Consider the following 26,310-nt stretch of genomic DNA (forward strand, 5'->3'; position numbering starts at 1 on the left):
CAGGTTAGGAAATCAAAACTATTATACTGCTCAAGACCAAGCTTTATTTAAGTTCATAACAATTATTTTTAGTAAAGAAAGAAAATTTAGCCTTCTCTTTTCTGGTCTTGCTGGGGTTAATTTTTGTATCTTCCTTATATACTTCTGAGATTTTCTCCTCATGGTTTTTATAAGACATTTTGGTATTTAATATTTTGTTAGGTTTAATAACATCTAATTCTGGATTTAAATAATACCTTTCACCAGAACTTTTAAGAAAATAATCCATTAGTCTTCTCATACATGCACCTTTCCTAGAGTTTCAATCAATATAAACTGCTTACATGATTTATAATTTACTCAAATATTTCAAACTAATGGCATTTGTCTTTTTCATCTTTTTGCATGTAGATACCATTATAGTTGGGTTAATGGAAGAAATACTTCTCCATAATGTAATATGCTCTATTCCAGAATGTTGACTGGATTCATTCTATTACTTATATTCCTCTTGATTTTCAAATAAGGATTATTAATTTTTTTGTTTTCTTTTGTTCATGCCCTCGTTTCAGAAAAAATGAAGATGGATAAAGTATCTCGTTGTAACATTAACCGTAGAAACATCTTTGGAGAGAACTTACTGTATAAAGCTGCTCTGAACAACGACGCTAATCTTGTTCATCATTATATGAAGAAAGGTGGAGATGTTAATCAGCCAAGTTATGCTGGTAGGCTGTGGTTACCACTTACAGTTATCTTAAGAGTGGTTTGTAGTTTCAGCTGAGTCACTACTATGTAAGTATGGCAAAGTAGGCCTAAGGCAAGTCTCAAACAGAAAAGCTTCCAGGTAATTTTTCTACTTAGGCAGTGCTTCACCATCATCTCCCAGGGAAGTGGTAAGATAGGGGGGGAGAGGCAGGAGAAGAACATTACATTTCACCTTCAAAGATTATGCCTGCCTTCAAAGGTTATGCCTTCAAAGGCCCACTGCACCAGGTGGGCCATGTGCAGTAGCATTACACAGAAGGATGGGGTTCCTGGGGCTGGCTGGCTGGCTTTGTGTGGGCATTTTTACTATGAGACTCAGCTTTTAATGGAAGATAAGTGAGGTTCAAAGCTGAAAGAAGCTGATGGTACATTGAGCTTCAGGGAAAATTGATGATAAAATGGTAGATGTACAGCAAGGACAATTGCCAGGGAAATGGAGAGAACAGACTATGAGGTAGAGAGGGTGGGGCAGGAAGCTCAGAAAGAAGTGTCCTTCTGCAAGGCTAGGTCTCTGTACAGTCTTCCTGTGGGGAGAACCTGATACGTTCTCCTGGAGAGGAATGATTCCTTAAAGGCACGTAAGTACTTAAAACACTGAGCAGCACTGTGTCCATACTTTTACTATTGTTTCTAGACTTTCTCGGGGTATGAAACAATGCACAAAGTCTTATGGTACACAGAGATCAGCAGCACGATCCATGGACAAGCAGGTGATTACAAGTGCACCTCCAGTACTTACTTTAGCAGCACCTGGGTTTATACTATAATCAGGGTTTTAAAGACTATTATTCTAAGTCTCACACCCAGTTCATCCATTATGGTCTTATAGCTCTCAACCTTGGATCCTTACTTGCTAGCCAGAGCACTTGCTCCTTTGATTTTGAGAAATATATGGTTCTTTCTCTTAGTCTCTATGTGCTCCTTAAGTTTAGGAGTAGTTCTGCATGCCAATAACTGAACTTTATGGATTTCCCAAGCATCAGTCTTAACATGTTTCTTTTCATTAACCTTTTTTTCTGTGCCATCACTAACATCCCCAGTTGCTATTCCCTGCTTGTCTTTGGCCAGGCAGTGACCTTCTCCTCACTTCCCTAGGTACTTCTGTGACCTTCATGAATTCTTTATCCTTCCATATTTTCCAGACTTTTTGAACTCTCTTGTTTTCTATTTTTCCTTCTCAATTTGCATCTTAATCTGACCTTTACTACTTCTGGCTACCACATCCCACAGAATTGCAGAGGGCAGTGTTTGCAAAGGGTTGTCCATAAGCCATTTTCGTAAGAGTCACTTAAAATATTTGTTCAAAATGCAACCTTTACTTCACCCTCCCAAAGCCCACACACACACAAAATCACTCAAAATCACAATCAAAATCTGTAGGTTAAAATCTGGAAATCAAGTTCCCTAGATGATTTTTATTCTCATTAATGTTCAAGAACTACTGACAAGAAGTGTATGGCCTCCATATAATTCAATGTAGTGAGCTTTTACCGTATGCCTCCTCTGTGCCAGATACTATGAAAACAAAAAGATAAACAGTATCTACTAGGAAGGTTTAAATAAATTTATTTTGTGAGATAATCCAATAAAGGCTTAAGTGCCTTTTGAGGAATTAACAAAACGTTATAGTAACAGACCAATGGTCTTTTTATAGATAACATTTGCATTTTATAAGTCCTCATTTACATTTTGTGATATCTTTGATTTAAAAAACCAATTTCAATAATTCTTTACCTATCAAAACCAAGGGTGACAACCATGAAGTAGCCTGAAAATAAATTCTGAATACCTAAAATAGATCTAATAAAGCTTCTTTGCTAAAACCCTCTCAGATCAATGACTTGAGCATTATTTTACACAGAATCCTATCTGATTCCTAAGCCTATGACACATTAGAACTGAAAAGAAAGGTTGGCTTAGGTCAGGATATTGATAATAGCAAGTTTAAGCCAACAGCAAGGCAAGAGACATAAAAAATGAGAGGCAAAATTGTTGAGGACTGTAATGAAGAGAGTGCACTTTATATCTCTGTGGGTGTTAACAATTGCTGCATTAGATCATATAACTAATATTATTATGATCTTGAATCTTTTTAAACAAATGCGTTAAATTATATTGTCTTCATAGGAAATTTACACTCTTATAAACCTTTGAAGAAATTTCCTCCAAGATACTTACATTTTTAAAAAGAAAAAACTATGTTGTTTAAGGATCTCCCAACCTGCAGTTTGGGGAGATAATAAAAGATCTGTTATAAAATGTACTCCATCTTTATTTACGAGGAGTGGTTTTACAACACAGAAGGAGTAAGCCTTAGGTGAAGGGAAATTCTTTGTTACATTTGATTTCTTTCTGGAATATGTAGCCCTTTATGTGGTCTAGAGTAGCTCTCTGCAGAATAAAGGTCCCTCTGGCTTTGTTGCTGCTGGGAATTTCTTTCAACCCTGGAACTGATACTGTTCATCACTGGGTCCTCCTTGCTTACTTAGGTCACACTTAAAGTAGCATTCATTTTCAGCTTCCCTCCCCAAGACCCCATCATTTACTATGAATTGCCCACATGTACTTTGTTTTCTTTGGGAATTTTCTGAAGTAAATTTAGTGTATGAGACTGGCTTTTTCTTGGAAGCCAGACAGTTGCTTTACATTTACCTTATCTTTTAGTCATTCTGAGCTCAGGGAAAACAAACATCTTTTGTTATGGTTATTTTCTCATTCCTGTAGCAGCCATTTCTGTCCCCTTTAGGAAACTAATTTTTATTGTAGTTTAAGCAAAACCTAAATAAGGAAAGGAAGTTTCCTAGAAGGAAAATCATCATCTGCATTCCAAAGTTAATAACTTTTGGATTTCTGATACTTCATTTTTCATCCCACCAAACCTAGACTGTGACAAATAATCAAGTTAACCAGTGTACATTATCAGTAAGCAAATTTCCACTGGTTTACAGGTCCCAGAACCTAAATAGCAATTAGTTCACGCTTTTTATTGGAGACAGTACTTTGGGGGAAGAGAGTTTTTATATTATTTTTTAAAAAATAGATCTTAAATAGTTATCTTCCAAAAGTTCATGTTTATTTGAAAATTTTTATGAAATTATGAAAAATTTCAAACATACAGAAAAGTTGAAAGAATTGAACAGTGAACATCCATATACCTAATTTCTAGATTCTCCATATTTGTTTTTGTTACATACTTATTGTAAAGGGAAACACTCATGTGTTTCTCCTTTATTCACACCCAGATACGTGTGTTTTCCACACATTGAACAATTCTTCCACACCAGCTGGGTATCCTGCAATTCAATTCAATTCTGACACTAGACATTGTTAGTGTAGACTCCACAGATTAAGACATCAGTCCCATGAGGCTGACCCCCACTTCAGATGCCAATCACAAGTAGGAGATCACCAGGTTACCCACAGGTTTCATTCACCTTGGCTGCAAACTGGGGGTTACCATGACCCATTTCTTGGATTTGATCATTTCCTAGAACAGCTCATGGACTCAGGGAAACACTTAACTTATATTTACCAGTTTATTATATAATAAAGCATATGATTAAGGATACAGATGAAAAGCCAGATGAAAAGGGTACATAAGGTGAGGTCTGGAAGGGTCCGAAACACAGGAAATTCTGTCTCCATGGAATTGGGGTGTGCTGTCCTCTCAGCATTCAGATGTGTTCACCAACCTGGATAAGCTCTCCAAACCCCATACTTTGGGGATTTTTATGGAGACTTCATCACATAGGCATGATCGATTATTAAATCCATTTCTAGCCCCTCTCTCCTTTCTGAAGAACAGAGGCAGACCTGAAAGTTCCAGCTTCTAATTATGACTTGGTCTTTCTGGTGACCAGCCTCATCTATGAGCCCACCAAAACTTGCCTCATTGGAACAAAATACACTTATATCTCCCAGGAAATTCCAAGGGATTTTAGGAGCTCTGAGACAGATTTTCCTATCATTCAGGAAATTACAAAGGTCTTGGAAATTCTGTATCAGGAACTAGGGTCAAAGACTATAAGGACGAAAGATCATCCTGCCACCCCTGTTTACAAGGGTTTTAGGAGCTCTGTGTTAGGAACCAGGGGGCAGGGGCCAGTATACATATTTATTATTTTTTAAATTATTCTTTCAACTCCAACATGGCTTTCTCAAACATTTATTTCTTTATTATTTTTAAAAATTGAAGTTTAGTTGATTTACAATATTATGTTAGTTTCAGGTATACAACATAGTGATGCAATATTTTTATATGTTACACTCCATTTAAAGTTAATACAAAATAATGGCTATATTTCCCAGTCCTGTACAATATTTCCATATTGCTTATGTATTTTGTACATAGTAGATTGTGTCTCAGTAGATTGTGTCTCTTAATTCCCTACCCCTTTCTTGCCCCTCCCCACTTCCCTCTATCCACTGGTAGCCAATAGTTTTTACTCTGTATGTGTAAGTCTGTTTCTGTTTTGTTATATACATTTCTTTTTAATTTTTAGATTTCACACATGTCATAACATACAGTATTTGTCTTTCTCTGTCGTATTTCGCTAAGCATAGTACTCTCTAGGTCCATCCACATTGTTGCAAATGACAAATTCCATTCTTTTTTATGGCTGAGTAATATTCCATTGTGTGTGTGTGTGTGTGTGTGTGTGTGTGTGTGTACCACATCTTCTTTTTCTGTTCATCATTGTTGGGCACTTAAGTTGCTTCCAAATCTTGACTATTTGTAAATAATGCTGCTGTGAACATTGGGGTGCATGTATCTTCAAATTAGTGTTTTCATTTTCTTCAGATACATACCCAGCAGTAGAATTGCTGGATCATAAGGTAGTTCTGTTTTTTGGTTTTTGAGGAACTTCCATACAGTTTTCCATAGTGGCTGTACCAATTTACATTTCCACCAACAGTGTACAAGGGTTCTCTTTTCTCTGCTTCCTCACCAGCCTTTGTTATTTGCAGACTTTTTGATGATAGCCATTTTGACAGTTGTGAGGTGATATCTCATTGTGGTTTTGATTTTCATTTCTCTGATAATTTTTCATTTTGGGCATCTTTTCATGTGCCTGTTAGCCAGCTGTATGTCTTCTTCGGAAAAATGTCTGTTCAGGTCTTCTGCCCATTTTTTGATTGGCCTGTTTGTTTTTTGATATTGAGTTGTATGAGCTGTTTATGTATTTTGGATATTAACCTCTTATTGGTCATATCATTTGCAAATGTTTTCTCCCATCCAGTACATTGTCTTTTTGTTTTGTTGATGGTTTCCTTTGCTGTGCAAAAGCTTTTCAGTTTAACTAGGTCCCATTCATTTATTTTTGCTTTTGTTTCCTTCATCTTAAGAGACAGATCCAAAAAAATATTGCTATGATTTATGTCAAAGTGTGTTCTACCTATGTTTTCTTCTGCGAGATTTCCCATCTAACGTTTACATCTTCAATCCTTTTTGAGTTTATTTTTGTATATGGTGTAAGAAAATGTTCTAATTTCATTCTGACAACCTCTGCCTGTCTAATTGGGGTAATTAGTCGATTTTCATTTAATATGAATATTTGGATTTACTGCCATTTTACTTGTGTTTCTTGTGTCTTCATCTATTTGTTTTTGTCTTTGCATTATTTTGTAGTGATTACTCTAGGGATTACAATATACATTTTTAATATTTTATAGTCTTCTTAGAGTTAATATTGTAATACTTCATATAAAATGTAAGAACATCAAATACATCTCCCTTTTCCTTCTTTTTTTATAAATTTATTTATTTATTTTTGGCTACGTTGGGTCTTCGTTGCTGTGCGTGGTCTTTCTCTAGTTGCAGTGAGTGGGGGCTACTCTTCGTTGCTGTGTGCAGGCTTCTCATTGCAGTGGCTTCTCTTGTTGTGGAGCGTGGGCTCTAGGCACACGGGCTTCAGTACTTGTGGCACACAGGCTCAGTAGTTGTGGCTCGTGGGCTCTAGAGCACAGGCTCAGTAGTTGTGGCACATGGGTTTAGTTGCTCCGTGGCATGTGGATCTTCCTGGCTCAGGGCTTGAACCCATGTCCCCTGCATTGGCAGGCGGATTCTTAACCACTGTGCCACCAGGGAAGCCCCTCCCTTATCCTTTATGTTATGTCTGTCGCCTATATTACACGTATATACAGGATAAACTCCAAAACATAAAGTTATAATTTTTGCTTTAAGTAGCCTTGTGTATTTTAAGGAAATTTATAGGAAATAAATTCTATTAACTATATATTTACCAGTTTTGGTGCTCTTCATTTCTTCCTCAAGGCTTTCTAATTAATACTATTGGAGAAACTCGTTCTATAGACGTTCTTAACTGGAGTGTCCCCTCAAAGGGGACATTTGGTAGTTTCTGGAAACATTTTTAGTTTTTACAACTGGAATGGGCAGCAGGGTACTACTGGCATCTGATGGATTAAGACCAGGGATACTGCTAAACATCCTACAGTGCCCAGAACATTTAGCCCAAAATGTCAGTGCCAAGGTTGAGAAACTGGATTATGGAGAAGGTTCTGAAAATGTTAGTGCCAAGGTTGAGAAACTGGATTATGGAGAAGGTTCTGAAAATGTTAGTGCCAAGGTTGAGAAACTCTGGTTTATGGAAGGAAAGAATGAAGCACACTTTAACTTGCAACTTTTAAAGTTTTCTTATATCAATCGTATGATTTTTTGGAGTTTAGGTATCTTTGACTTATACCATTAAATCTGGCTAGCAAAGGAAGAAGATATTTATTTGGATGACTGGTTTTCTTGGAGGAGTTGGTGGTATGTTTGTTGAATTTACTGTAACTAACTTTTTGCAAATAGGGAGAAAAGAAATATACAGTTGACCCATGAACAACTTGGGAGTTAAGGGTGCTAACACTCTGTGGTCAAAAATCTGAGAATAAGTTACAGTTAGCCCTCCGTATCCATGGTTACTCCTTCAGCTAACCTCAGATTGTGTAGTACTGTAGTATTTACTGTTGGAAAAAAATCTGTGTATAAGGTAAACCTGCATAGTTCAAACCCATGTTGTTCATGAGTCGACTGTATACTTTTGAACTGACTTCTGCGTAGTCTTGCTGGCTGGGTGGGTTATTTTAATGGAAGTACCTTGAGTTACAAATAAGGCTTTTCCCCTTCTTCTCTGCAGAAAAGTAGCCTGCAACCAGCATTCTCTATGAGCTAATAATGACCCTTACAGCCTTTTTATTTGAGGGGGGCAAAAATAGTTTCAAATATTTTACTTATTTTCATATTTTTCCATATTAACACCAACAGAATTAGGGGTAGGAATTTTGTTTGTCCATCAGATTTATTGAATCCACAAATAATACAGGTTGCTTTCATGGTGAGATTATCTTGTCTCATATAACCAAAATATTTTTAAAGCAACAACTTAGAATTAGAGTTCTTATTTTAAGGGCAAGCACAAACATTATTAAGATGCCAAATATAAACAAACACCATTTCTTTTTTGTGTAACAGGTTGGACAGCACTTCATGAAGCTAGTGTAGGAGGATTTTATCAGACAGCAAGTGAACTATTAAAGGGTGGAGCAGATGTAAATATCAGAGGAATGTACCAGATCACTCCCCTACATGATGCTGTGATGAATGGACATTATAAGGTACTGTGATTCTTTTGTTTGCAGAGCAAACACTACATTCTGCAAGTATTAAAAACCTCTGGGACCAAGCAATAGAAAAACAGATAGGGATCCAGTTTCAGTTCATTCTGCTAATCAATACTCAGAATTCATAATAAAATTTTACTGTGTGATGGATCAGTTGTGCCTAATGTGGTAGATCCCATTTTACATGTTACTTTTAATAACTTCGGAATGCGTATTTTGGTTATACACAGTATTTTTTAAATTTCTTTAGACTCTTTTTGTATGGTTCTTTATAGGCTTTAGGAGAACATTTCCTTCTTAGAGTGTTACACAGTGATGTCCAGCCCTGATAGCAGGCTTACAACTTTTTGTAGTCTAGTGTTACTTTCAGAGTCAGACTAAGACATGAGAACCTCCCAGGTTTTAATGATCAGCCAGTACACACCAGCACAGAGGTACCAGTGGTTATAGTATCAAAATACTATAATTCTATACAAGTTGGTTAATAGTAGCTTCAATAATGGTAATATTAATTAAGATTATGAATTCCAGCACACTTGCTTTATCATATATGTTCTGAGCTTCCTAGACATTTTTCTGGTCCAGGAACTGCATTGGTCTGAGGCACTTGTGAAAATAGCTTATTTATTTCAAGTATTGGAAGTTGCCTCTGGGTTATTAAAACCTCTAGGGTAGGAAAGGGGGCTAATCAACAAGGCTCAGGAAGATCTGTTCAGTGTTCCTCCAGAAGAAATGCCTACCACAGGTAAAGCTGGGGAAGGCTGCCAGGAACCATGGGCGTAGACAAATAGGACATATCCCTTCCTAGTTTGGAGGGTTTGGGTGGTTTTGCTTTTTTTGGATAATGTATCACCTGATGGTAGGTGGTCATTCCTGCACATTTTGTAGAGGGCTTGGGGGAGAAAATTCTGCCTTGGACCTAATTTAATGGCCAGAAGAATGCTAGAACAAGTGATGGTGTGAGCCCTCTCTCTGTCTTTTATCTGCTCTTCAAAACTGGCCTCTAGCAGAGAAACCTCATGCCAAAGCATTTCTTCTCTCTCTCCATGGCCCATCCGCTCTCCAACTTGCCAGGGCTGACCTGTCCTGGTCAAGAATCTTTTCTCCCTTTGGGTAATATGAGCCGTGGGTGATTTATACCTTTTTTTCTTTTCTTTCTCAGTTCTTCCTTTGCCCCTCCTGATAACTTGGCTCCAATTAACTTCTGCCTCATAGGCTATAACTGGCTGTCTTCTTTCTGGCCTTTGCAGATATGTAGCCTTCTCTTGTACCCTTAGTGAAGTAAAAGGGACCAAAGGCACAGGCCTCTAACTCCTGAAGTATCCTGTGGTATATAAATATTTGAGATGTTGAATTGGAGGTTCATTGACAATGTTGCTGGGATTCACAGATATTGAAAAGATATCCCCCACACATGGTGATTATGCATTCCATTTGTGTCTGGAGTGAGCTTTCTTATAAAGTTTGATTGTATATTCTATTACACTTTAAAAAGTCATACCACATCAACAGGCCGGAGCATGGATGGTGTTTTGTTGTTGTTGGGAGTATTTTTTTAAAATCCCAGACATCATACCATTTTATCCATAAATACTTGTACCTGCATCTCTAACAGATAAGGACATTTTTTTCCACACCCACATTTTTTATCATCTTACCTTATAAAAATTAAAATTTTAAATACCACTTAATAATATCTAGTCCATATTTAAATTTCCCCAAATTATCTAAAAATGTTTTTTATTACAAGTTTTTGTTTGAATCATGATCTATCAATGTGTGTACTTTACATGTGTTTGTTATGTCTCTTAAGTGTGTGTGGTTTTTTTAAAGGTTTATTATTTATTTAATTTATTTTTGGCTGCGTCGGGTCTTAGTTGTGGCACACTGGATCTTCGTTGAGGCATGCGGGATTTTTCGTTGTGGTGCGCGGGCTCTTTGTTATAGTGCTCGGGCTTCTCTCCAGTTGTGGCATGCGAGTTTTCTCTTCTCTAATTGTAGTGCCCAGGCTCCAGAGTGTGTGGGCTCTGTAGTTTGCAGCACGTGGGCTCTAGTTGAGGCGCAGGAGCTTAGTAGTTGTGGCATGCAGGCTTAGTTGACCTGCGGCATGCGGGATCTTAGTTCCCTGACTAGGGATTGAACCTGCGTCCCCTGCATTGGGAGGTGGATTCTTTACCACTGGACCACCAGAGAAGTCCCTCTTAAGTATGTTTTAATCTATAACAGTTCTTCCTATATTTTCTTTTGTGTGTGTCTTCTAGAACCTGGGTCATTTGTCTTATAGAATTTCCTAAATTCTGGATTTGACTGACTTTATCTATGTTTCTTCCCATATTTTCTCTAAATGGTGTTTTAATGTAAAAACTATCAGAGACCACAATCTGGGTGCTATGTGTGCTCATTGCTATTGGATGTCATTGTTTTTAGGCATTTTCAGTGAAATGTATACTTTTAGAAAGAAAAACAAATCATGAGTTCTTACTGATATTTCCATTTCAGACTTAATATTCATAATAACTTTGATTTTATACTTGTATCTCTTTTTCTCTTATGCTAAACATTTGTTTCTTAATACATTAATTTCTTTATTGTACAGCATACTTAACAGTATTACTATTAGTGTATTATTATTATGAATATTAACAATATTATTATTAACAATGGAACTACTAATGAAGTGCTTTTTTTACAGTTCTTTTTGTTTTGTTTATATTCCATTAGGGATGTGCGGTAAAAATACTGTCTTTTCCAGTACTTGAAAGAATTTTATTCTCTGTCCTGTTGGCTTCTTATGCAAGGAAGTTGTTGGAAGGCAGAGATATGGAATAATATCCTCCAAACTGAAAAGGAACTTTGAGACTGGAAAACAAAGCAGGCAATTCCATAAAGTGCAATTGTGAAGTTTATTGTGGGTAGCTTACATACTGGCAGGATTGGGCAGACACAATCCAGAGGCATTCACAGCTGTGCTTCTCACCACTGAAAGGAGCACAGGGAGATTTAAAGTGGCCAAAGCTAACAACAGGATCTGACTACCAAATGAGAAGCATGTCCACACTAACTGGAACTGGAGATTTTTCCTCCCCCTGGGGGGTCTCATGACCATTAAGCATCTGTGTCAACAGAAGACACTCTTCCAGTTTTCTGTCAGCAAGGGTAAAAGTTGACAGGGAATTTATCTGGCTTGGGCACATTCCTTGTGAGTAGGCTAAAGCTTAATCATGCAGAAAGGGAAGGGGTAGGACTTCAGACCTAAGATAGAGCTGACAAAATGGAGTCAGTGTGGTTCAGCCACACAGAAGTCAGCTGATTCTAGAGGGAGGAAAGCACTAGAGTCAATAATATGATTAAAGGTGAAAAGCCACGGGCAAGCTTTAAGTAGCAGTGTATTTCCTTATGGGGCCTACTGTTTGATGAACTAAATAAGTGGGGATTGTGAGGCCAGCCACTTACTGAAATTGCTCTGCTTGTTCCAGTTAAGAACATGTGGTAATCTTAAAGTATGTCCACAAATTCTTTAACAGTCCTCCCTTCGAAAGGTGGATCCTGATTCCTCTCCTCAGGAGGGTAGGCTGGAGTTTCAGTGAGTTGCTTCTAACAAACACAGTGTGGCAGGAGTGACACAGTACATGACTTCTAAAACTAGGTTGAAAACTGTTGCGGCTTCTTCCTTGTTCTCTCACTCACTTGTTCAGCAACACTGGGAGAAGCCAGATGTCATTTCGTGCAGCCACTCAAGCAGCTCCATGGAGAGGTTCACGTGGCAGTGGACAAAGGCCTCCTGCCCACAGCCATGTTAGTGAGCCATCTTAGAAACAGATCCTCCAATCCCAGGCAAACTTTTGTTTATTTTTTAATTTTTAAATTTTTTAAAATAATTTATTTTATTTATTTGTATTTGGCCACGTTGGGTCTTCATTGTTGCATGTGGGCTTTCTCTACTTGCGGCGAGCAGGGGCTACTCTTCGTTGCGGTGCACGGGCTTCTCATTGCAGTGGCTTCTCTTGTTGCGGAGCATGGGCTCTAGGCACGTGGGCTCAGTAGTTGTGGCACGTGGGCTCAGTAGTTGTGGTTCGCGTGCTCTAGAGTGCAGGCTCAGTAGTTGTGCCTCATGGGCTTAGTTGCTCCGCGGCATGTGGGATATTCCCGGACCAGGGCTCGAACCGTGTCCCCTGCCTTGGCAGGTGGATTCTTAACTACTGCACCACCAGGGAAGTCCCCAGGCAAGCTTTTAGGTGATTGTATCTCCAGCCAACATTTTGACTGTAACCTCATGAGAGACCCTGAGGCAGAACCATCCACCTGTGGCCACTCCCAAATTCCTGACCCACAGAAACTATGAGATTATAAATATTTATTATTGTTTTAAGCTACTAAGTTTTGGGGTAACTTGTTAGGTAGCAACAGATAACTAATACAGAACCTAAATGCAGATTTAAAATAGGGGTAAAAAGCATAGTGGAAATAACTGATTTACTGCCATTTGGTAAGAAGAGAGTTTTTTAAAGAGGATATATTAGTTAGGCTTCAGAATTCCTGATACCAAGCTGTAGAGAGAATTGGTAAATGTGCATAGTTGGTGACGCAGAGTATCCAGAGTCTAAAACAGAGACTGCCAAAGTAATGTATTCACTCCCTTGGGATCACCAGCCCAGATTTCCAGAAAAGTGAAGCTCTAGCCCTTGCCTTTTCCCTTCCTCCCATCTTCTTTCTCATGCTTGTTGATCCTGAGTTACTTTCATACTGCATGGCTTATTATTTGACATAAAACCTCCAGAGATAAGCAACACAGCTCCTTTGGCAACCCACTTATGAAACTACTTTTCCTGAAAAAAAGTGGTACACTCTCTATTTGTATTACTAAACAAAATGTGAAGCTCCAGGAATATGAATTATAAATTTAATTGTATCTACTGTTACTTTCAAATCGCCCTATCTAGCATTAAACTCCCACAGTAAAGCCATTTGAAAAGCAGAATCAAGTTGCTGAGTCTTAATAATTTTTAAAAGATTTGGCTCATATTCTCCCTGTGTGTGGTGGGGCATTTTTCTCTCCTAGAATGCTTTCTTATAAAAGGAAAAATGTATATATCTTTAATCTTCAGATGCATAAAATTTTCAGAAATTCAGATCCTTTCTCTCATTCCAGACATTAACAGAGAAATCTAGGCTTCGTTTAGTATGTTATTTAAAGCCTGTTACCCACATCCTCCTTGGTCAACATTCATTCTTTTATTAAACAACATTTATTAAATATATACTCTATGCCAGATACTGAAATAGACACTGGGAATATAAAGATGATTAAGACATATATCTGTTGCAAAAACTTGGAAGCAACTTAAACGTGCATCAGTAGGGTACTGGTTAAGTAAATTATAGTACATTCATATAGTACATTCAAAAGTAAACTATTACTCAGCTGCTAAAAAGAATGATGAAGTTCAATCCATACTGATTTGGAACAATCTTCAAAGTCTGTTGCAGGGTGGGGTGGGCAGGAATGTATATAGTATATGACCACTTGTGTAAGAAAAAATGTATGTACACAGTTATGATTCGTACGTATATACCTGTTGGACTAGACTAACTCTGGAAAAGTTCAGAAGAAACTGTAACCAGAGCTGACTTAGAAAAAATAATTAGATGACTAGAGGACAAGGGTTGAGGAGGGAAACTTATTTTTCATTGTCTACTTCTCTGAGCCTTCTGTATTTTGAACCATATTTATTAATTTCCTATTCAAAAATAATAAATTAATTTTAAAAGAAAACAGAGTCCTACCCTCAAAAAACTTGGAGTACAGGAGAGAGAAATATATAAGAAATAAGTATAATATACAGCATATTGGACATAAAATATGTACATAAAAGTAGGAAGAGGTCATTTTTCTCTAGGGGATCAGTGGGTGAGGAGGTCAGGGAGAGCATCATAGAGGAGGTTACTCGAGGAGCAGTAACAGATTAAAGATTTACCTGTTTCTCTCTGATACCGAGGGGGAGCAGCAGCAACACAGGTCTATACAGAAGACATAGCTATTTCCTGGAACCTGTTAAAATTACATTTACTACTACAGAATGTAATCCTAATTCCTGGTATATCTGCGAGCTCCATTTCATCAGCAACTGAACCACAAACATTTCTGCCCCTCCCTCCATTCCTCCTTTCCTCCCTCTTCCTTACTTCCTCTCTCCTTTTTTTTTTTTGTAAGAGGAGGCATATTTATATTAATAAATTATGATTCAGTAGCATTTACATTAATTTTTGGTTTGGGGCAGTAATGTTACAGGAAACCCAAACTGTATTGTTGAAAGAAATATTTAATGATGCTTAGAGTTGTATGCTGGCACACATTTATAATAATACACCTTTTGTCTGGGCTCCCTCACAAAATCTTCCTCTAGGTGGCACAGTTACTTCTTTTGAATGGAGCAGATCCTTTATTTAGAAATGACAGTGGAAAGTGTGCTTTGGATGAAGCTAAAGACTCATGTATGAAGCGTCTCCTTGAGAGATATGTTCCTAAACATCAAAAGCATCTTATATCAGGTAAAACTGAACTGCCCTGTTATATCTGTTCATCATGTCAGTAGAGAGTTATAGAAATCAAACTTGGAATTATAGAAATTAAATTGGTTTTCCTCATAAATTTTGAGAAAATCCATCCTGTGGTGTCCTTGCTCCATTCCTTTAGTTGAGCACACTGACTTGTTTGCAAATGCACCAAATGGAAGAACTCTAAAAGAACAAAGAAAGATAGTATTAAATGTACTTTCCCCCAGGATATGTATTGGAAACAGTTAAGAAAACTTTTGTAAAGTTCTGGGTCTTTTCCCCATAATCCGTTGTCTGAATAACATGGGTGATGTAACTTATATTTGGCTTTATCATTTTCCATGAATATGGCCAGGATTGTTTACTTTCATTCCTTAAGAATATTTTCTTATGGCTGTACTTTTGCCTTGTCATTCATCATTGCACTAAGTTGAACTACAAAAGAACTTGACCTGCAGTTTCAAGAAGATTATATAAGAACTGTTTATTTTTTTTATTGAAGTATAATTGATTTCTAATATTGTACTAGTTTCAGGTATATAATGTAGTGATTCAGTATTTTTATAGATCATACTCCATTTAAAGTTATTACAAAATGGTGGTTATATTCCCTGTGCTGTACAATATATCCTTGTTGCTTATTTATTTTATACCTAGTAGTTTGTATCTCTTAATTCCAAAACGCTATTTTGCCCCTCCCCCTTCCCTCTCCCCACTGGCAACCATTACTTTGTTCTCTATATCAGTGAGTCTGTTTCTGTTTATACATTGGTTTGTTATATACATTGGTTTGTTTTATTTTTTTAGATTCTATATATGTGATAACAGCGTATTTGTCTTTCTCTGACTTATCTCACCAAGAATAATACCCTCTAGGTATCCATGTTGTTGCAAATGGCAGCATTTCATTCTTTTTTATGGTTGAGTAATATTCCATTGTATATATATAATACTGTATCTTCTTTATCCATTCACTTGCTATGGACAGTTAGGTTGCTTCCATGTCTTGGCTATTGTAAATAGTAGTGCTGCTATGAACATTGGGGTGTGTGTATCTTTTTGAATTAGTGTTTTCATTTTCTTTGGATATATACCCAGCAGTGGAATTGCTGGATCATATGGTAGTTCTACTTTTAGTTTTTTGAGAAACCTCCATACTGTTTTCCATAATGGCTTTAACAGTTTGCATTCCCACCAACTGTATACAAGGGCTCCTTTTTCTACAAATCCTTAACAATCTTTGTTATCTGTAGACTTTTTTTTTTTTTTTTTTGCGGTATGCGGGCCTCCCATTGTTGTGGCCTCTCCCGTTGTGGAGCACGGGCTCCGGACGCACAGGCTCAGCGGCCATGGCTAACGGGCACAGCCGCTCCGCGGCATGTGGAATCTTCCTGGACCGGGGCACGAACCCGCGTCTCCTGCATCGGCAGGCGGACTCTCAACCACTGTGCCACCAGCGAAGCCCTTTCTGTGTTATCTTGTTTGGAAAAATATCTTTCAGGTCTTCTGTCCATTTTTTTGATTGGATTTTTTTTTTATATTGGGTTGTATGAGCTGTTTATAAATTTTGGATATTAACCCCTTATTGGTCGTAGCTTATACAAATATTTTCTCCCATTCAGTACGTCATCTTTTTGTTTTGTCAATGGTTTCCTATTCTGTGTAAAAGCTTTTCAGTTTTATGAGGTCCCATTTGTTTATTTTTTGTTTCCCTTGCCTTAGGAAACAAATCTCAAACAATATTAGTATGATTTATGTCAGAGTGTTCTGCCTGTGTTCTCTTTTAGGAGTTTTATGGTTTCTGGTCTTACATTTATGTCTTTAATCCATTTGAGTTTATTTTTGTATGTGGTGTGAGAAAATGTTCTAATTTCATTCTTTTACATTTGGCTGTCCAGTTTTACCACTTATTGAAGGCACCCTTTGTTGAAGAGACTTTCTTTTCTCCATTGTATGTTTTTGCCTCCTTTGTCATAGACTAATTGAAGATAGGTGTGTTGGTTTATTTCTGGACTCTCTATTCTGTTCCATTGATCTATGTGTCTGTTTTTGTGCCATTACTGTGCTATTTTGACTACTGTAGTATTGTATAGTCTGAAATAGGGAGCACGATACCTCCAGCTCTGTTCAACTTTCTCTAAATTGCTTTGGCAGTTCAGGGTCTTTTGTGGTTCCATATAAATTTTGGGATTATTTGTTCTAGTTCTGTGAAAAATGTTGTGGCTATTTTGATAGGGATTGCTTTGGGTAGTATGGAAATTTTAACAGTACTCTTCCAGTCCAAGAACACAGTATATCTTCCCATGGCTTTGTATCATCTTCAGTTTCTTTCATCAGTGTTTTATAGTTTTCAGAGTATAGGTCTTTCACCTCTTTGGTTAAGTTTATTCCTAGGTATTTTATTCTTTTTGATGAGATTGTAAATGTAAATGGGATTTTTTTCTTGCTTTCTCTTTCTGATAGTTCACTATTAGTATATAGAAAAGCAACAGATTTCTGTATATTACTTATGTATCCTGCAAATTTATTAAGCAGACATATTAGAAAATGATGATAATACAATTAATTATGGAAGAATTTTTTGCCTTACAAAACCTTGCACACAGTTGCATATCTGAGTATAACTGTGGGGAATATAAAAATACTGAGTTCAGTGCCCATCTTTAACATAATTTTGTTGGGTCTGTTTTGCTTTTCCTAGAGAAATGTTTTCAGCTTTCTCAATAAATATGGAAATTATAAATTATGGAATATTATATGTGTCAATTTTAATAGAAAGTGTTTGCATAATTTCACTTTTTCCACTTGGTTTTCTCATGGCAAAGGAGTTTTGGTTTTAGAAGTCTAGAGTCTGACTACTGGAGGCTCTTTTCTTTGATTTTTCTCTTTTTGCTTACAGCGCAGACAAATAGCACTGACCCTTCAGACTTAGAGGATGAACACCACCACAAGGTATATCTCTGTTCAACAATAAACATTTTTATAGAGCACACCTGCTGGTTATTTTATAGATCATCAGAGGGGAAAGAAAGACTACTGAAGCATTCACCAGGAACAGTGACTTCACCTTTGCTTTTAAGACACTTTGGAATAATTACATAAGAATCAGAAGGTTCTGGCCTGTTAGTTTGGGAAGCAGTTGAGTAAATAAAGCATATGTGGGCACACTAATGTATTGGTAGCCATTTCCATTTCCTTTCTCCTCTTTACGGAGCCATGAGGGTTATCAACAATGTCAAATTTCCTCTGGCCTGAGCACAGTATAAAAGTCAAAGGTGTCGATCCATCCCTTCAAACTTCACGTGGTGGGCAGTTACTTTTCATCTGGTGCTTGTGTTGTGATGTGTGAGAGGAAGCACTGTCCCTGTTTTAATCTTGGCAGCCCACAGTAATCTTTCCATGCAGGCCAACTTGGTTGTATATCTGTCTTTTTGTTTTTAAATCCCTTCTTCCACTGCCCTACCTGTGGTCTCTCACAGATACCAGAGGAAGAAACTCTCTTAATTCTAGGTCTATCTATATAACAAATGGGAGAGGAGAGTGTTTCTACAGTATTCTTGTAAAGATTCCTTGTAAAGGAATTACCTGATTGTTTTAAAAGCCTATAAAAATTAGGTAGATTAAAATTTTTCATTATGTTTAGTAAGATAGATAGTGCTAAAATACTGGCAAAAAGAAATTAAAATGTACAGGAGAAAATAAAGATTAGTACACATACTGAGTCTATTACTTTTGCCTTTCTTCTGTTAGTCTACTTTTCTGAAATACAAACCAGGTTGTATATATCCCAGCAGGTCCTGTGGTGAGATCAAATTATAACATTGAATGGAATATTAGTTTGCTTTATCTCCAATCCAGAATGAATTAAGTGTAGAACTATAGTTGAAAATTAAAGCTAACTATGTATTTTGTTTCTACAGAAACCAAAATTCAGTTCTAAAAATCACAGTGGGTTTGTTTGTGATGAAAATTCCAAGAGACAGAAGCCAGAACATGTAAAAGTCAATAAAGGAAGCAAAGAGGGTTTATTTATAAATAAAGAAGATGTATATGAACATTACCAAAAAGATTCCCAAAACACGAAATTTGGTAAATCCAAGTATAAACGATCAACTCTTAACCAAATATACTCGACAGAACTCAGAAAGGACAATCTCCATGGTGTTGAGGATCCCAGCACAAATGTGTCTGAAGATAAAGGAAGAAGAAATACACGACATAAAAGAACTCAAGTCGATGATGCAATCCAAGAAAGCAATCCAAGAAAGACAATAGCTGTCTCTTCTTCCAGAAAAATAAACAGATTGGTTACTTGTCAACAGCATACTCTCCAAACCCTTGATGACCTTCCAGAAAAGTCATGTAAACCTTTTAGCCCATCTCTGTCAGGCCTGAAAAATGGTTTAAGTAACGATGTTGAGACTTGTTCATTTCCCAAAGAGACACATACCCAAAGCCTGGATTTATCAGATAGACAAGAAATAAAATTTTTGGAATTAGAATCCACTGACCAAGCTGAAGCCGTTTCTTTCTCAGGACTTTCTTTACATAAAAAAACCGAGTTACCACTTGTTGCTACAGATCAGCAGCCTCATACTCACCAAGAACAGCAGCACATTAGCCCTTATAAATCTCATGAAAACAGTAACTCAGGTCAAAAAGATGAGAGCCCTAATAAGTGGGAAAACTCTTCCCCATCCTTTATAAAGGAAAATTTTAATAATGATGATGATGGTGATTCCTGTGCTCCTGAGGAGACTGTAACATTTAAAAAGGTGATAAGTTCTTCAGGTTGCAAAAACCACGATAATTATAAAGAGAATAAAACAAATAGAGAAGAAATGGATTTTCAACAATTTTTACCTTCTCAAGACCATTTTTCACAGGAAAATGAGTTAATAAAAGCAGGCAGCCTAACCATATTTCCACAACAGGAAGCTGTTAATTTTTCTAATTCAGATAATATAATAGTTTCTGAACATGTTTCAGATTATGAACAATGTACATGTGGAACTTCTTTTGATCACTCACATGGCAGTCCTGAACATACTTCCCTTGCTTGTACAAGAACACTCTCAACACATGAAGTTTCAAAGTTGACTAGTCATGTGGAACTATTCGAGAGGCCTCAGGATTGTAGCCCCAGAATACCAACTCCTTTAATGAATCAAACGGATACACATATTGTGGAAAAGGTGAATAAGGAAGGAGACACTAAAAGGAATTACACCGACAAAGGCCAAAAACCAAGTTCTTCAAATAGGCCTTTATCCAGAGTTGTTCATTCTCAAGTAATGGAAACAACTAAAGTTGAAAAAAGGAGACAAGAGATCAAAACTATACATAGTATAGGCTTTCAGTCCATTGACAATATCAGTAAAGAATTGACCCTCTCACAGCTTAGTCAAAGAGAAGAGAAGGAAATTTCTCACAAACCAGGTATTAGTAGTATTGCTCAATTTGTACACGTTTCCTATAGATTTACTTACTTCACAGAAATTTCTAACTGAATTTCACTCAACCTATGCCCAAACTGATAAGAATGAGGACATGTGGACCATAATTTGGAGATACTTTTAATTAGTTAAGTAATGGTATTTACTTTGAAAGAATGTGCTAAATTGATATTGACAGGAGATAATAAACAGTATTTCTATGAGTTCTTATGTTTCTATGAGTTTTTTTAATACAGCACCTTCTTAGTATCAAGAAAGCAAACAACATTTTCATAGCAGGAAATTGTTAGCTCCATTGATTTCAGTGATTCACAGTTGAAATTGCATCCAGAAAACTAATTTATGTTTGTTGTATGAAAACATTTTTAAAGGCTTCCACTCCTTTAAAATAAGCAGTCCAGCTAGGAACAGAAACTTGGAACAATTAACATGACTAGACTCTTTTTTAGTCGTGTAACCGGTAAGGAGAACTACAACACTGATATTGCAAAATGTTTTTCAGGTGAGGAATTAACTAATAATGTCAATGGAGATGAAAACACTATAAGAAATTGTGAGGAGAAGAAAGAAAAAACAGATTCAGAAATTCACATGCCTACTAACATCCAGGAACACAAAAAAGTTCAGAATTTCAGAAGAAGGCAAAATTTCTTGAAAGCTACCTGCAGCCAAGGTTTGTATTCCTATTTTTATATAGGAAAAGGTTTGCATGATCAAGCCTAGCAATCCACTCTGCTTCAAAGAATTACACATTTTCATATTTACCGTTTTTTTCAGTCATTCACTAATTTATAAGGTTATTTCAGCTATATTTGTCAGATGGTTTTACTGTAATCCACCACTTGAGAATCTCTTAGTCTTCCAATATATTGTCATATTTTTGCCTATGACTTCTAATTTGTTACGTTAGAGGAGATAAGATAAACAGTAGAGACAGCAAGAACGTTGAGCGGGGGCAGCACATCTGAATTGTGTCAGATCCCTTAGATACTTCCACTGAGCCCTTTTAACACATGGGAAATTAAAGAAGCATAGCCACTAGTTTCTTTGTGTCAGATGCATGAACTGTATGTGTTTGGCAGCATGGATAGCTGACTATTCTTTGATAGTTCTTGGAGCTAGTTCTGTGTGAACAATAGACTGGACTACTTCAGGTTAAATGTTAAGCACCGAAAAGTTGATTTAGTAAGAAAAAGTTGATATAGTAAGAGGTAGGAATATAGGCATACTCTTTGAACCTTCCTGCATTGTCCGCCTGTCATGTAAACTAAAGCTCTTCTTATACATACCTCCTGTAGCGGGTTGAATAGTGGCCCCCCAAAACATATGTCCATGTCCTGTTCCCTGGAATCTGTGATACTATCTCATTTAAAGAGTGAACATTACCTTGTTTAGAAAAAGAATCTTTGCAGATGTAGTTAAGGATCTTGAGATGAGGAGGATGTCCTGGATTTTCCAAATGGGACCCAAATCTTACAAGTATCCTTATAAAAGAAAAATGGAGAGACCTTTGAGACACACAGGAAAGGAGAAGGTAATGTGAAAACCCAGGCAAAGGAACAATGTGGCCAAAAGCCAAGGAAGCTAAGGAATGCTGGTATCCATCTGAAGTTGGAGGAAGCAAGGAAGGATTCTTCCTTAGAGTTTCCAGAGAGAGTGCAGCCCTGCTGACACCTTGGTTTTGGACTTCTGGTCTCCAGAACTGTGAGATAATATATTTGTGTTGTGTTAAGCACAACACAACCACCCAGTTTGTGGTCATTTGTTACAGCTACCACAGGAAACTAATACATTTCTCTAGCAGCACTGGATCATATTTTAATGTAATTTTTTACATGTCTGTCATTCCACTATACTGTAGGCCACTTGAAGAAGAGATATTGTCTTTTATTTTCTTTATATGATGTTACAAAAAATCTTTTAGTACATCATTTTAGCATAGTTTGGGAAAAAAACTATTCACTGTTTTTAGTTCCAACTCAAGTCTAACTTGTGATGCAAGGAAAAGATTTTAAAATCTTCAGATAATGATATTGTACTACATTTTCTATGAAAGAAAACGAAATACCCAGTAGGCCATGGTTTGGTTCTTGGCATCTTTTGTGATCAGAAACACACCCACTGAGATATAAGAATAGTTATAGAAAGAGGATTTTTATAAAATCACAATTTGGTGTAAGAAAATTTTTATTCATTGATAGAGGACTACTGAGAGTGAAGTGAGTGTAGAAATGAAGCAAGTATTATTTGTTTTAATCAAGCATATGATAGAGTGAACAACTGCTAGAATGAATTTGAAGTAATGTGATCAGATGCTCTATCAATTCTTTACAAGTTATATTTTTAAATAGTAACAGCAATGATATTAATTGAGGTATGTTTCTGTGTAGTGCATCCTACTTAGGATGTTCTGAGGAAGTTGCTGTGTATTTTCTAAGATCCTTCATAATAATCAGCACTTGGCAGAAAAGAATACTCAGTTTTGCTTGGCAAATTTACAGAAATGAAAACAGCTGGGATCAGTAAGAGGAATGCCAGAGGAGAAAGCCGGCTTCATTTGGCTGCCAGAAGAGGAAACTTGTCTCTGGTGAAAGCTCTGATAGAATCTGGAGCAGATGTGAATCTAAAAGATAACGCAGGTTTCGATTTTTAATTGTAGTTGTCTTTATAATTTGAACTCACTGATATACACATTTCAGCTACCCTCCCCCATTTTGATCCTGGCTGATATATAGCTGCTCACTTTGAAAATCTTTTTATAATATATTATTATTTAGTTGAATAGTAACATTTATCTTGGTTCACACCAATTGCTAAAATAACCTTCTCCTTTGAAACAGTTTTTAACATACGTTTGGGAGCATTCAGAGGGAGTATACAGAATGGGAAGGGAAAGAAGCTTTATTTAGAACTTTTCCTTGGAGGCCTTAATATCATTATCTAATTTTGTAGAGAATACCAAATTTTCCCATTTCCCTGTCCCTTCTTTTCTTTCCTTGTCTATTAATACTGTTCCTTTTTTCTCCCATGTCTTGTTTTTATCTTAAACCTCCATTTTTAAATTTATCTTCTAACATTTTTCTCAAGCACAAAAGAAACTTGTATAAGGAATTCCAGAGGGAAAAAACTCAGATTGATTGATCAAATGTCATTTCAAAGAGAAATGTGACAATACAAGATATAAATAGGAAGGTCAGATGATCTTACTCTATTTTAATATCTAACTTGAAACCATTTGACATGATTAGTATTTACTCTGGTCCCATTATATCTTATGCTCTGTGAGTCTTTTGGCACTTGTATCAACAAATATTTTTGATGTGGTTAATTTGTTTAAAAAAATGAAGCATACTTTTTTATTGAGGTATACTTGATTTATTATATTAGTTTCAGGTGTACAACATAGTGATTCAAAGTTGTAATATTGTACAACTGTACCTCAAAAAAATTTTTAATTACAAATAAAACTAAAAAACAAACAAACAAAAAAACCCAAAGTTGATAGATTATATTCCACTTAGTTATTGTAAAATATTGGCTGTATTCCCTGTGCTGTACAATATATCCTTGTAGCTTATTTATTTTATACATAGTAGTTTGTACCTTTTAATCCCCTACGCCTATCTTGCCCCTCCCCCCTTCCCTCTCCCTACTGGTAACCACTACTTTATTGTTTATATCCATGAATCTGTTTCTGTTTTGCTGAATTTGCTTGTTTCTTTTATTTTTTAGATTCCACAGGTAAGTGATAACATAGAGTATCTTTCTCTGTCTGACTTATTTCACTATGCATAATACCCTTCAGGTCCATCCATGTTTTTGCACAAGGCAAAATTTCATTCTTTTTATGCCCAAGTAGAATTCATTGCGCATATATATACACAAACACACACACACACACACACACACACACACACCACATCTTTATCCTTTCATCTGTTGATGGACACTTAGGTTGCTTATATGTCTTGGCTATTGTAAATAATGTTGCTGTGAACACTGGGGTGCATGTATCTTTTTGAATTAGTGTCTGTTTTCTTCAGATATATACCCAGCAGTGGAATTGTTGGATCATATGATAGTTCTGTTTTTAGTTTTTTGAAAAACCTCCATACTGTTTTCTACAGTTGCTGCACCAATTTACATGCCCAACAGTGTACAAGGGCTCCCTTTTTTACATATCCTCACCAATATTTGTTATTGGTGTTTTTTTAATGATAATCATTCTGACAGGAGTAGGATAATATCTCATTGTGGCTTTGATTTACATTTTTTTGATGATTAGCAATGTTGAGCATCTTTTCATGTGCCTGTTGGCCATCTGTATGTCTTTGGAAAAATGTCTATTCAGGTCTTCTGCCCATTTTTTGACTGGCATGTTTCTTTTATTGGTTTTGAATTCTATGAGCTGTTTATATATTTTGGATATTAACCCCTTATTGGTCATGTTATTTGCAAATATTTCCTCCCATTCAGTAGATTTTCTTTTCGTTTTGTCAGTGGTTTCCTTTGCTGTGCAAAAGCGTTTAAGTTTAACTGGGTCCCATTTGTTTATTTTTTATTTTGATTCCTTTGCCATAGGAGACAGATACAAAACAATGTTGCTATGATTTATGTCAGAGTATGCTGTCTATGTTTTCTTCTAGGAGTTTTATGGTTTCCAGTCTTACATTTAGTTCTTTAGTCCATTTTGAGTTTATGTTTGTATAGATGTGAGAAATGTTCTAATTTCATTCTTTTACATGTAGCTCTTCAGTTTTCCCAGCATCACTTATTGAAGAAACTGTCTTTTCTCCATTGTTTATTCTTGCCTCCTTTGTCATAGATTAATTGACATAAATGTGTGGATTTATTTCTGGGCTGTCTGTCCTGTTCCATTGATCTGTGTGTCTGTGTTTGTGCCAGTATAAGACTGTTTTGATTACTGTAGCTTTGTAGTATAGTCTGAAGTCAGGGAGTGTGATTCCTCCAGCTCTGGTCTTCTTTCTTGAGATTGTTTTGGCTTTTCGAGGTCTTTTGTGCTACAGTACAAGTTTTAAAATTATTTGTTCTAGTTCTGTGAAAAATGCCATTGGTATTATGATAGGAACTGCATTGAATCTGTAGATTGCCTTGGGTAGTACGGTCATTTTAACAATATTAATTCTTCTAATCCATGAACACGGTATATCTTGTCTCTCCATCTGGGTGTGTCATCTTCAGTTTTTTTTTTTTTTTTCATCACTGTCTTACAATTTTCTGAGTACAGCTCTTTTACCTCCTTAGGCAGGTTTATCCCCAGGTATTTGTCTTTTTGATGCAGTTGAAAATGAGAAGGTTCCTTAATTTTGCTTTCTGATAATTTGTTGTTAGTGTATAGAAATACAACAGATTTCTGTATGTTAATCTTATATCCTGCAACTTAACTGAATTTATTGATGTGCTCTAGTAGTTTTTTGGTGGTGTCTTTAGGATTTTTCTATGTATAGTACCATGTCATCTGCAAAGAGTGACAGTTTTACTTCTTCCTTTCCAATTTGGATTCCTTTTATTTCTTTTTCTTGTCTCATTGGTGTGGCTAGGCCTTCTAATAATGTGTTGAATAAAAGTGGCAAGAGTGGGCATCCTTGTCTTGTTCCTGATATTAGAGGAAATGCTTCCAGCTCTTCACATTGAACATGATTTTAGCTGTGGGCTTATCGTATATGGTCTTTATAATGTGGAAGTATGTTCCCTCTATACCTGCTTTGTGGAGAGTTTTTTTCAAAATGGATGTTGAATTTTATCCAAAGCTTTTTCTGCATCTGTGGAGATGATCATATGATTTTTATTCTTCAATTTGTTAATGTGATGTATCACATTGAATGATTTGTGGCTATTGAGCCATTCTTGCATCCCTGGGATAAATCCCACTTAATCATGGTGTATGATGTTTTTAATGTATTGT

The 26,310-nt window shown here is 36.4% G+C and overlaps 1 protein-coding gene across 3 annotated transcripts in view; it reads left to right on the top strand.

Moving 5' to 3' along the window:
• Positions 1–26,310, top strand: part of ANKRD31 (ankyrin repeat domain 31) — a 133,140-nt gene that overhangs the window by 43,541 nt on the left and 63,289 nt on the right. For all 3 annotated transcript variants that reach the window (XM_027100814.1, XM_027100813.1, XM_027100811.1), the window contains exons 10-16: positions 552–707; positions 8,225–8,367; positions 14,778–14,922; positions 17,828–17,880; positions 18,849–20,367; positions 20,887–21,057; positions 22,886–23,023. In XM_027100814.1, the coding sequence (XP_026956615.1) occupies positions 552–707; positions 8,225–8,367; positions 14,778–14,922; positions 17,828–17,880; positions 18,849–20,367; positions 20,887–21,057; positions 22,886–23,023 (2,325 nt within the window). The remainder of the gene's footprint in view (positions 1–551; positions 708–8,224; positions 8,368–14,777; positions 14,923–17,827; positions 17,881–18,848; positions 20,368–20,886; positions 21,058–22,885; positions 23,024–26,310) is intronic.

The sequence above is a fragment of the Aethalodelphis obliquidens genome, unplaced genomic scaffold, assembly GCF_003676395.1.
Source record: "Aethalodelphis obliquidens isolate GAN/ISIS:26980383/991018 unplaced genomic scaffold, ASM367639v1 scaffold4, whole genome shotgun sequence".
Taxonomy (NCBI): Eukaryota; Metazoa; Chordata; class Mammalia; order Artiodactyla; family Delphinidae; genus Aethalodelphis; species Aethalodelphis obliquidens.